Source organism: Rissa tridactyla, chromosome 1, assembly GCF_028500815.1.
Source record: "Rissa tridactyla isolate bRisTri1 chromosome 1, bRisTri1.patW.cur.20221130, whole genome shotgun sequence".
Classification (NCBI taxonomy): domain Eukaryota; kingdom Metazoa; phylum Chordata; class Aves; order Charadriiformes; family Laridae; genus Rissa; species Rissa tridactyla.
The window spans coordinates 134,536,647-134,550,354 of NC_071466.1; the positions used below are offsets into that span (position 1 = coordinate 134,536,647).

At 36.7% G+C, this 13,708-nt stretch overlaps 1 protein-coding gene across 6 annotated transcripts in view; it reads right to left on the minus strand.

Moving 5' to 3' along the window:
- PACSIN2 (protein kinase C and casein kinase substrate in neurons 2) overlaps positions 1 to 13,708 on the minus strand; it is a 64,948-nt gene that overhangs the window by 28,332 nt on the left and 22,908 nt on the right. For all 6 annotated transcript variants that reach the window (XM_054204587.1, XM_054204579.1, XM_054204540.1 and 3 more), the window contains one exon: positions 1,480 to 1,590. In XM_054204587.1, coding sequence (XP_054060562.1) covers positions 1,480 to 1,539 — 60 coding nt within the window. In that variant the 5' untranslated portion in view covers positions 1,540 to 1,590. The remainder of the gene's footprint in view (positions 1 to 1,479; positions 1,591 to 13,708) is intronic.

Here is a 13,708-nt window from a genome sequence, read left to right on the forward strand (position 1 = left end):
CATTCATTCATCTTTTATGCTTCCAGACACGATTACTTGATGGAAGACAACAGCTTACTACAGAATAGCCAGACAGAAGTCATGTTCTCCTGCCAAGTATAGGATTCTAAATACGTACCAGAAAAATCCCCTTTGGTCCAAGGTTCTTCTTCCTGACTGCCTCCTCATTTTATTTTGAAACACTTCTACCAAGGAAGCCTGCCCAGAAAGTTGCCTCAGCATAAAATAAAAAACACAGAATAATTGAGGTTGGAAGGAACCTCTGGAGATTATATAGTCCAACCCCCTGCACAAAGCAGGTCTGATAGATCAGGTTGCTCAGGACCATGTCCAGCTGAGTCTTAGACACCTCCAAGAGCAGAGGTCCCACATCCTCTCTGCATCATACTACAGAGTACCCCTACAACAAAAGGGGTTAAGACTCAGAATCCAGTAACTTTAAAACCGCCTCTTTATAAATAGCATAAACATATTAACATAATAGTAAATATGTCTCCTCAAAAAAAAAAAAAGCTCTCTACTAAACAAGAATCCCATTTGCATCAGGGTCTTTCAGATAACATATCAAAAAATAATGGGAGATCCGCATCAATATGCAATATGCCTTCACCACCACACTTTCATTCAAAAGAAAGCACAATGTTAGGTCACCAAAACCAAGCTCTATTACATAGGCTCTGGTCACAGAAATATTCAGACATTTTCCCCCTAGCCATTTTCATGTTTGCTATAGTTCAAACTCAAAAGAGCTCACAGTCCATTGCAGAAATTTTCCTCACTGAATACGTTTCATCTGGACAGAGTGCTTACCTCCAATTATGTCAGTATTGACACTGTCAAACCTTTCTTTTTCTTGCAAGAAACTTTTTTTGTAAAACCCTTTCTGCTTTATGAAGTTTGCTCTCTGTAAAGCTTAATCAAATTGTCATTAACATCTGAAAGCCTTCTTCAGATTTGGGCAGAACAAATTACTGATATTACAATGTGCTTTGTATTATCTTTCTGCATGTATGCTCTTACAGTAAGATAAGCATGAGAACTTCTCTCCAAAAAGTGTGTACTTGTATCTAGACACAAACAGGAGACAGGCAGTACATTCACACACTATCTTACATTTGTAACTTATGTACACTTACAGTAGCCTTTAACCAGTTATTTAAGATTTAACATTGATCACTCAACCCCCTTGGTAATTTTAAAAGTTACCCAACCATACTCCTCTTCAGCAATAAAAACTGACAAAGGTTCAATTCTGAATTGCATATCCTACCCAAATGGATGATCCTCAAGTTTGTGCCAGTTAAAAACCCTTGACAGAACTAGGACAAAAGCTAAAAGGTCATTTCTATCCTGCAGATCACAATAACCAACAGTGTCTTGTATTGCAGCTCTCACCACAGTTTACAATGTACAAAAGTCAGGTTTTCCGTAGAAAGAGTGAAATAAAATCAAAATATTATGAAAAAACATTTGGGTTACCTCCCAGAAGCTATCACTTGAAACTTCTACTCCAACGGAATCATCGTATGAGCCAGACATTTCTATGTATGAAGAACTTGAAAGTATTCAGAGTTTAAACACCTTCAGAATCTGTAAAAAGATACAAAAAAAGTGATCATTATTAATGAAGAACAGTTATCAAGTGAGAAATTAAGTTAAGTCACATCCTTCAATTCTTTTTATATCTAGTGATGCTAAATAAAAACAAGAGGTAACCACACAGGGCATGCAAATAAGCGTGTTTCACAACAGAACACTATTCTACCACACAAAGTTCTTGGCTCTTATAGTGACATTTGTTGTTCAGAAAATGTTCAATCCATATGCCTATATCAAATTTCACCAAACTCTTGAATTTATTTTATCATAGAATTACCTCTTACAACCAAAAGAAAAGATTGAGTAGTGTAATACTTAGTAAGTATTCCACTTCAAAGCATTCCATAAGAGACAATCGACTGCCCTTTGCTACTGATACATTAACCTGCATTGCTTCCTATTCCTTTTTCACTTGAAATCTATATTATACAATGAAAACCACTGGAAATATTTAAGGCCAAAACCACTTGCCGATTTAAAGAAAAATAAATAAATCTTATTTTCAGATGGAAAAAGTTTTATTTCTCCAAGAACTTTAGATTCAAATCATCTACTTGCAAGCTAAAGGGCATCCACAAACGCAAAACAGAGCTTCCTCAACAACAATGTAAAGCAAAAACAACATGAAGAGCACTGCAGCTATGCAAGTCAAACACAGAAGACGAGACCAGCCTCCTTCCCAAAAGTCTTAGTACAGTTTATGACATTCAGACAGCCCCAGTTATCTCACCCAGCCACCTGTGACTAGATCTCTTACTGGGCTAGTAAATACCTGAGCTACTTGTTATTGTCTTGCCAACACTCTTGCGCATTTTAAATAAGATAATAGAATTTAAACAATGGTATGATGCATGTATCTAGTGTTCCACATGTACCAAGTAAAAAGTTATAGGTTCCATGACAGTCTCCCTGAAGCTGACAATTACTTGCCCTGGAAGTTGAAACTCCCACGCCTAGTTTAACTGCATTTTATTTGTGACGTGTTACCACACTATCTCATTGTTTTCTTTTAGCAAAACAGAAAAAAAATCAATTCCAAATTCTGATCTTTATTAGAAGTAATTACTTTAAAAATTCAGGCATCATCACTTATATAGACACTGCTGCATGTGAAGAAAAACATGATCTATCCTCATCAAAGGAGATGAGTGTTTATAGAGTACTGTGTATAAAAAAAAAATAGGGTTACCCTAAGTTAACATTTAAGGTAAATATCAAAAACCGTACTGAGGCAAAAATTCCAGCACTTATAGCCACAAATGTGGTTTGCGGGGTGGAGACCAATAGGTAGGAGAGGAAGGAAACAGTTCCCTCCCAGAACACACACATGCAAACCCCTGCCTAATCAAGTTCTCCTGTTTAGATTTCTCCTAACAAATTTGCCTACGACTACTGGCAGGACTACACATGGGTAAACAGATTTTTACCTCTGTGAAAGCGTGTGAGGGGTGAAGCTCCCTCTCTCTTCTGTCCTATGCATCTTGCTTCCCTTAATGCAATAGGGCCACTTCCACAGGAAGAGTAGAAAACACCTACAAACTTGGCCATCCTTGCAACCTAGTGATTATGACATGCTGCTGAGAGCAACGTAATTGAAAGCCTCCAAAACAGAGCAGAATTCAACACTAACTTAGCATTCTTTGGATACTCTGAAAATAACTGTGCCACAAGGGTAGGCATAAACCACTTGTTTGTAACAAAAACTAGCTACTGAAACCAAACAGTTGTTTGGACGGTTACAGCACAAACAGAACAGAGAACTGCTCTGGCTTAGAAGACAAGCTGTTTCTCCTGAACAGTTTTTTATCCAATTCATTTCCATAATCCAATTCACAGAAAGCTTAAATAACCTTAACACTGACTAAGGAACTGAAAACTACAATGGGAACAACAATTGTTAGATTTTTATTTTGAGAAGACAGCCAAAAATACAGGAAGGGTTCTGCAAAATGGCAACAATTACAAAGGAAGATGATATATTGAGACAAAGTATTTTTACATGTTAGTGTACTAATCTTCAACTTGTTACGTTATTAGTAATTACCAAAAAAACCCACTTTTCCACCTGTGCTTTTATTGAACGAAGAGGGATTCAGTGTCTTAACAGCACACCTTTACACAGAACGTGTTCTTTCCAGATAAATTTTGGCCCTTGCAATTCTTACAATACATCAAGGTAAGCAATGATCACATTTGAAAGCATTTATCTTTTCTGATAGCCTTTCTTAAATAGCCATAAGCAGCATAAGGAGGAAACACAAGCGCAATAAACTTGCAACTAATTGTACAAACTCTACATAATAGTTTGACATCAAACAGCGTTTACTAAGAGCTTGTTTGCTTTAAAGTTTTCACAAAAATATATGGTTATGCAGTGGTATCTTCAACCATAATTTTTGGTATTATTTTATCTGATCAAAGGGAGACCTAGAGTTTAAAGACAACTTGTTAGACCAATAAACATTGCTAGCTAAATTCTTTTACCTCTTTGTGTCCTCTTGCCTTTTTCCCATTAGGACAGCACTAACACACACATTACTCTGAAACCAAGTAAGCAATTGAAGCAAGCGTGTGACCCAGGCATGCCATGCAGAACAACAGAAGGAACAAGATTCCAAAGGTTCTCAAGAAGGGTTGTAGTTGTTTTCCTATAGTGCACCAAGATCTTTCACCCAAAGCGTTCACTGCCATTTGGAAGAGATAGGCAGACAACTGTAGAGTTCATCATCTTGGAAATAGAAACCCTTATGCAAAAGTATAAGCCTAAAGGAAAGTTTCAACAAGTCACTCATCCACCTCTCCAAACCACACAAGAAGTACTTCTTCCCCTCTAATTATGAAAAGACAGCAAAAGTGTTCTGAAGTAATAATATAGTGTCCACTTACCTTTAATAAAACAGCCTAAACTATAGCAGTGCTGGAAATTTAGTCTGAAAAGCTACATGGAAAAATTGGAAAAGCTGAAACGGAGGAACATTTTCTTAAATGAGGGAACAGGTTGTGGGGAATTATTTTTCTTTTTTAAACTTTTATTCCTCCTCAACTAAAACTACATAATACACAGAGCTATCCTTTTTTTCCATAAAAGCATGAAAATGATCAGCACTCAGGAAATTCTGATGGATTTAAGGTTTTTATATGCCAAATACTATGCTGTGAGAAAGTATGAGCAAGCGTATTTAGGGAAATATTATGAAGTCATAGCAACAACTGGCACAGAAAAACACTATTTGTACAGCTCTACTTAAAAATAAACTGAATACTGAGATAGGAACATTAAGCAGTATGAGTCATGCTACCCTCATGAAACAGAATTATTACAGCAGCCAGTTCTTTAGCACATTTTTTGTTAGGGTTTGGTTCTCCCATCCTTCAAGTGAATTTGCAGAGGTTTCATAATGAAAGTTCATTGCACTTTGATTTGCAGGGTCTTCCATTTCACTACAAAAGGTAAACCTATGAACAACTAAGCCTGGTTAAAAATCTGGTGAATTAAAGTCTGGGAAATTTAGATCAAGACTACAAAAAAGATGAGTTCTGCTCAGATTCTCCACACATGATCGTCTGCATTTTAGAAAGTTTGGGGTTCATCCGTCAGCTAGATTGCAGCAGAACAAATAGTGCATAGGAAAGCATGGTGCACACACCCAGTTCCTATATTCCCACAACAGTTTGGCTTTATCCACTCTGGCCTTTATCGTCTCATTCCGCAACTGCAGGCTCAACTCTTCAGAAGTACCTACGCTGCCTCTTTCTTGTCCCTCAACTACTTGCTGAGCAAGCAGTAGCACAGTGCTCTAGGAGTTTCCACCCACCTTCACACCGATTGGTAAACCAGCTCACCAAACAGGACAGATTATTACTGAGCTCACATTAAGATTTTCTTGAGCAGGTACATCAGTTTAGGTTTCTCCCACGCAGCTGCCAATTTTCACAGAACTAATAAGAAGTGTGTATCTTTATCTCTGCTCTTCTTTAACATTTGTCTGAAACCGACCAATCGATTCAAAAATTACGGAAGCAGGATGTTAAGAGAAGACAAAGGTATAAACCTCATTTTCCTCAGAAGGCACATTAAAGATCTCCACTGAATAGAAACCACCTCTGGATCAAGCTCTCCTTTTCCTCAGCATGCTCTTAACCAACACAAATGAAATCTCATAACTTTCCTACTTCTCAGGATATTTTCTTCCCCTGTGTCATAGAACTTTGGAATTTCCATTAAAAAGCAAAATCTCAATATTTCATTAATCAAGTCCAAAGGTCTTAAAACAAGTTTTTACCTGTGTCACCACAGGTCTCAACACACATTAGCCAAGAGAACTTATATAGGCTAATAATAAACCACAAAGTCTAACTGAAAAAAGTAATTATATACTAAATAGCACATGCTGCAATAGCTTTTGAAATGGTACAAACAAGCAATGCTCTAGTTTGTTGACAGTGATTTTTAAGCAATTCTTGTAAATTAGGATACAAGGATACATTGATCTTAAACACAAGGAAACTGACAAATAAATAAGTTAGACCTTTTTTTAAAGCTTCCTCTTAGGGAACATTCTCGCAATGTTATATGCGAGAGACCTTGAATTTCTTCTCTACTGCTGGTGCCCAACAATGTCAAAAGAATTGCTGTAAGTATCCTGAAGGCTTAACACATACGGATTTTAGAAAATATTAATAATGAGCAAGCAGACTTTCAGAAAACGCATACAAAAACATCTGAATAGAATACGCTGCCTCTGCTCTCAAGAAGTTGGTTTTGATGCTGTTACCTTGAAAGCAATTTACAAAAATCCTTGTTTCATTCACATTGAAAAAAAATTTATTTTTTTTTTTACTCCCTTTTTCTTCATGCATCAGGTGGTGGAGATTAGCACAACACATGACTTGCAAAAATCTGTGCAACAAATGCAGGTTTTTTAAGGTGCTAAAATAATCCTGTGAATCCCAAAGTTTCTCTTAAGGTGTTTTCCGACCAGAAAAGGGGGGAAAAAGTGTTTAAATAAACCCTTTTGTTTATCCCCCTCAGCTCCCATTAACAGATTAATTTGTTTGATGAACTCTTACCGTGAAACAGGCAGAGTTGTTTGTTGAAAGACAGATTTTAACATTCTGAACCTCCTTGAAAGATTACGTTTATTTTTATTAGATACTTCACTATAATTCAAAAAGATAGTATTGAGAAGAAAAAATTCTAATTAAGGTCTTGGTGCTGCTTACTGAATCCTATAATGAGAAAGAGTAGATTCCATGGCTGATATTCTAACACAACGAATGCCTGCAGGCAAAACACTCTTTCAAACACTTGAAACCTGAAGGCAATACCACACATCCTCATCCTGCAGACCTGATCAACATTTTGCAATACGTACAATTCAGATGACAAACAGGAGACGTGACTCCTTGTGCCTTACTTCTAGAACTTCACAGTTTCTGGAACACAAAGAACTGACAGAAGTTCTCAGTGCCAACATGACATAATATTTATCTCTTCCAATTATTCTCTCATGTACAAGAGGCTGCTTTAAAGCAAGACAATCACTACTACTATGTCTCTGACAAACTGGTCAACAACAGAGAAAAATCTCAGAATCATAGAACGACAGAATCTTTCAAGCAGGGTCAGTCCAGGTTGGTCAGGGCTTTAGACAGTCAGGTCTCGAAAAGGTCCATGGATGGAGACTACACAACCTATTTTAGTGTTTGTCTTCAAGATGAGAGACAGAAGAAAATAAATTAACCCATATTTAGAAAACCAAATGGTCTCTTCAGCTATTAATAGTATCCTTGTGTTGTCTCTAAGGACTCTACAGAAGCAAGCTCATACAGAGACAGTCTACCAGCCTCTCGAAGAGAAAAGCACCTGGTCACATTACCTTTTGAACTTATATTTGGAACAACAGGACTTGTAACCATGGATCTGACTCAGCAGGATTCCACATTTCACGACTAGGGAGTGAAATACTTATGTATAAGGACACCACTCAACTTGGATTAGCTGCTCATAAAAACTTTCAGCTATAGTATTATTCCTTATTACTCACTGAAGTCTCAGGTTTTGTTCCACACAGAATAGCAAGTGAAAGGGTAGTTCACTGTACAGAAACAAACATATCCCATGCTTTAAGCGCAAACTACTGTGATTTGCTACCAAGTGTAGCTACCATGAATATGCTGTATCTCTTATTCCCTGGTTAAATAAAGCAATTTAGACATCGCTTCATTTTCTATTCTGTCCAAAGAACTTGCTCTATAAAAGTTCCCAGTTTCTTCAGGGCTGCAATTTGGTTACAGCTTACATAGACAGAAAAAAAAAAAAAAAAAAAAAAAAAAAAAAAATCGACGTAACTTCTCAAGAAATATTGTGAAATCATGTACCAAAACCTCTAAAGAATCACAGGCATCGACAATGAAAATTCCAGAAATTAATAGGACAAGTAACTATAGGAAAAAAGTTCGCTTTGGATTACACATTCAAGTGACACCAAATAATTCTAGACCCTGGGTGCAGGGAACAAAGCATCAAACCATGATCATTCACTAGTACTCAGTGCTGTGAAGTCTTCTAACTGCAATCAGTAGACATGAGTGCATGTTATTAATAGACGTCAGGTCTCAGACTTTCAAAGGTAGAGTCTCAAATCAATGCCTTTGGCCTAATTCTTATTCTTCAATCTATAAAATAGGGAGAATAGAATCCTCTTTCACAGAGATTCAAGAAAATCCCTTAGTTGCCACCAAGAAAACAATTACAGCAACAAATACCAGAGAAAAGTCCATAAAAGGAAATTGAATTACTACTTCCTGGGGAATTCAGCCTGTATGTTCAAGTTAACAGAGCCAGGCACCAAATGTTTTTTGAGGTTTTTTTTTTTGAAAGAAGTTGACAGCAACCCATTTGGTGACCCCTGTATCCTGAGCACTAAAGGAAGGAATCTAGGAAACGCATGCCGTTACAAACCGTGTAAGCCTATTTCCTATTATGCATGCTCCTCTGAGACTGGGAGCAATATTCTTACATTTTCTAGTTTGAATGCCTGAGTATTTTGCCACGTAGACATTTTTCGGTTAGGAAATAACATAAAATGTCATTAAATAGCACAGAAGGTGCTAGTTCGTACTAGTCATTGATAACCCTAAGCAAGAGTAACGAGATTCCTTGAGCTTCTGTGGCCCTCAGACAGTGGGAAAAAGGAGCAAGCAGCACCCAGAAGCTGGTGGGAACTGGGAGGGCAAGTGTAGGAGCCACCAGGGCAAGAGGGACAGTGGTGGGAGCAGGGAGGGGGTGCTGCCTGGCTTCAGCCGGACCAGACGACAGCAGAGAGCAGGGGCTTCCACAGGTGTGCAAATGCTTCTGGGTCATGCCCCCTTCCCCATGCTCCAGTCAGCAGTCAGAAGCTGGTGTTAACTGCCAGTTAAGTAAGCCCCCTGATCTGAGGCTGCTTGGTTCCCAACAACTTCCTGGCTACGGGCTTATATTCACCCATACCCATGTTTGTTAAATGCTGCATGTGTAACATGCAACAGAAAACCACTGAAAGTAGCATTAATTCACTGCCTAAATACACAAGCAATGAACACTAATTCAAGCCATAGTTCTAGTTCACATCAGAACATCACTAAAGCAGTTAAAGTTTCCTTGATATTTACCACATGTAAAAAAAAAAAAAACACAACTATAGTGAGAAGACAGTATCTCAAATTAAACTCTCCAGACACATCAACACTGCATGACTGAAATATTACAACGTCTAAATTTCACAATGCATAATATAAGGAATAAGAACAGCTATTTTAGTCATTACACTTTTATTAAGTGCCATTTGAATATTTTATTAAATAAATGAAACTTAAAATTACTTAAGATTGGTCATCTCTGATTAACACACACAGCACAGAAATGCATCTCTGAAATGCAAGACAATGGCTCAAACACTGTCAAACAGACTCTTAGCCTGCACATTACGTTTCATATATGTACACAAATATTATCTCACTCTTGTACTCTAGAGAAGCTGGACCCAAGTTATAAGCCACAGTTTCTGTCTGATTTTACATTCAGGGACAACATAACTGAACCTTTCAAGCCTCTCGGGCGATTCTCTCTTGGAAATGCATGCCTTTACTGCAGGCGTGAGCAGCAATGGCAGAACGATGTAGCTGTCAGATCTAGCTCTCATCTCCTATCCTTCTTCCCCTTAATTTGCTATTAGACATGCTGGTTTTTTGCAGATTCAAGACCTAGTCGTCCTTACGAGCTCCTGCATGCCGGCCGCATAACCTCCCTCTGCATTTTTCCAACTAACCAGGAGATGCCTTAAATAGCAAAATACTGACTTTGGGGATAAATAGTTTTTCTCTGCCTGACAAGCCACTCTGCCTAGGTGTATTATTTTAATTGTGCATTTTTTTATTTTAATCAGTAAAGTTATTAATCACTTTCAGAGGCTTGGCAGAGTTTTCTGATTTTCAGTTAAATGGACACTGGCCACAGAAAATTATTAACACTGCAAACTACAAGCTTCAAATGGCATAGCTATACCAGCTAAGGACACAAAGTTGATATACAGCTGTGCAGAGACCTTTAAAATATTTGTACATACTCAATAAAAGCATTAACATACTCAGATTATACTTTTTGCTTAGCTGGAAGCATGAGGGATGATGCAGTAGCCAGAATAAATCATGCAAGGAAAAAAAAAAAAAAATCTAGTTCTGCAGATAGAAACTGCACCTGCATTTACAACACTGCTCAAAGTTGGAGAGCATTGTTAAAATGCTCCTGTTGTACACTAATCAAATATATGACCCACAGCATGCCAACAATGAGTTTTCACTTTGAACCCCTAGTACCAATCTGCGTGGAAATTACCTCATCACTAGGTTTTAGTTTTAAAATATCCAAAGCTGATGAAAGATTCCATTGCTTAACATGCTTCTGTTGTATTTAATCAAGAAAGTTTGATTTATTTTTTTAAATGACGAGCACTACACAACATTAAGTGGTTAAATTTGAAGTTGATTCACGTGAAAGTGTTCCGATACAATTTTTTCTCTGCCTTGAAAGTCAGCAAAGGAAAAATCAATTACAGAGATGTTTGAGCAATTATGATTCATACCAAGAATAATGCAAATGGCTATCTTCAGCTTCATTCAGGCAGACTTGTGAAGATTACGTTCAGAGCTCTTAAAACTATTACTTCAGTGAAGAAAAAAAAAAATAAAAGTGTGTGCACTGTTTCCTATTTTTAATTAAAAACAGTTTTCAACTCCAGAAGCCTACCACTGAGCAAAACCTCCAGCTTCGCAAATTTAGTTCCACAAGTGGCTAGGTACTGCAGGAGACATTTCAAACTACAGACTGAACAACATGAGCACTTAGTAATAAAGACTTCAATTTCCCTAAGCCAAAGTTTTACTACGCCAGAATTTCTGAAGTACTGTTTTGTGGCTTTTTCCTGCATCTCCTCTTCTCTGTAATGACCAACAGACTTTAGGTTACGGAGCATTAAGCATCATACAAGTTACAGAAAAAAAGCCTGTAGAGATTACACGGAGTGCTAAACAGAGGCAAGGAGTCATCTTTTGCCTTTCCAACCTGGTACTGAAGTCACGCTTGTTGCTAAAGAACAGCTCCATGAATTTAAGTGTCATTAAAGGAAAGTACATTACTATTGAAAGTGTTTCAACAAGGGGACACCTCCGTATGTATTCTTAGGTAAAAATTGTGCATTTTCTTTTACTTTAGAAGACAGAGCTCTTCATTTCAAATACAAGATACTGTCTGAATACAAAGTGATACTTACTGTGTCCTTAAGTAGGGAATACGTCTCTTAAATTACTCAATACACTGCAAGGTACTTCCTCCCTACGTGACTTTGTTAGGCCTATGCCGAAGGCCAAAACAGGGCCTTCAACACAGATGAAGACAGAAGAGAGGCGTATTAAGTGGTTCTCTAATACTGAAACATTGTAAAATTTCATTACAAGTTTTAAATGATGGAAAAGTTAAATATAATAAATTTCATCCATGCTATTTTGTACTCCTCAAAAATTGAGCCTGTAACATTTTTGAACGCCATCCTGTATAAGAAAGGAAATGTAAACAAGGAGCTAATCTCTACTACTTCATGAAGAGAGAGGGCATGATAATCTGAGGATTATCATTCGAGGATATCCAATTTCCTCAAATACGCTTCTAAATACAGAGATCTCAGGATTGAGGGCTGTCAGAGCAAGAAATATAATTAGAAGGTAAGTTAAATAGACTCTCTACAAGATCTGGAAATCTCTCAAACACCTTCTCAGATCATTTCCTGTTCTTCATAATCTACTGTAAAATCTAATTCTCACATTTTTAGACCTCCTTTAAAACAAGTTAGCGTCAGAGAGCATTCTAGCTTTTACAGACTTGAAAATCACACTGTAAACTCAAATGTGTACACAGTGTTAGAAAAGCGTGACAAATACAACAAAATAATTATGATTGTGTGCATACAGCTGCAACAATTTCTGTCAAAGGTATGAGAAGAATATGTAATACAAAATGAAGATTCTACGAAATGCATTGTATTCCCACTACTTTCAAAAACTTCAGATAGTCATTTAAGATAAACTTTGATGATCTTACCTAGTATTTGAATTTTGAAACTACAATGCTTAAGTGTTTCGTCTCACACAAAGCAACTCCAGTTTCAACTATTTTTAAAACGCGATTTTAAAACTCGATGTAGTATTTACATCCAGAAAAATGGACCAAAAAGACCACCACAGTTGAGAATTCAAAAATGTCTCCTAAAAAGCTACTGAAATGTACCTTTTTAAAGACAAACCCTGAAGTCCTCAAAGGATAGAGATACCATTTTAAAAGTATTTTTCTGTTGTAGAGTCAGCCTTAATTTTGTGTAAAAAAAAAAAAAAAAAAAAAAAAAAAAACACCAATGCCAAGCTATGACATGCATTTAAATTAACCTGCAAGACAGCCATTTAGGGGTTCTAAGCAAATTTATCTAGAGCATCTAGCAGCCAAAAAGCTTAATTTTCTTCTATGATTTCCCTCAATAGTGTACGTGATGCATATCTGGCATAAAAGGAACTGTGCAGTTAATATGTATTAAACAGACACTATAATTTGTTTGATAAACGATCCGATTTAACCCTTATTTAGCACTTGTCTTTTAGGTTAAAGTATTCAACATAGGCTTCTAAACTCTTGCATTCCATTAACATTTTTAAAAATTCTTAAGATTAGGAGAAATCTGAACTCACTACAGGAATTAGCTGGAGCCAAAGGCTCAGCTATTTCATTTCATCCCACTGGTGGTTGAAAATACTTCAATTGTTTGTACACTATGCTCTAAAACTTAATATTTTCAATTTAGAGTAGTTTTGATATACAGAGTTGTATCTTGTTTCCTGGATCAACAGTACTTCTTGGCAAATTAATTCTTCCTACTAAAACCATTATTAGCAACATTTCCTTCAGGATTCTTCTGTAGAAGAAAAAGGCAAAATTAGTAACAGATATGAAGCTGAAATCAAGGTGACCTTGATAAAAAAAAAAAAAAAGTAGTTGCTAAATCACATGAAAAGGACCAAACCATAAGCATTGTCTCTTTACTTCTATAAGTTGTAGATTATGTATCTTATCACAAACTTATTGTATATTAATCTGTAACCATGGAAGGGAGACAACTGTTCCCCAAAGTCTCTCTCCAAATTTTAAGACTGATTTCTATATTGACTGTTCTTGTAAACATAAAAGGAGACACTGGAAAATAATGGAATTTTAATTTAAAGTACTGCAATTAGGCTAAAAAAAAAAATAACTCTTAAAAAAGCATCTCAAGATTTTTTTTTTTATAATGAGTAAGGTGAAGATTGTATTAAATTGTTTTGCACACAGACTAACTGATCCTGACTTTAATCAATATTTAATTTTTGAAATAAACTTTGGAGGCATGCTGGCCTGTTGAGTACTGGGTACTACCTGCAGATTCTTCAGGTAACAAGGGAAAATACGGGACAAAGTATACCTCACTGACATTAGGTACTGAAACTAACCATGAAACATTAAAACAAGTAGAACATCCTCCTGTTTCTGTTG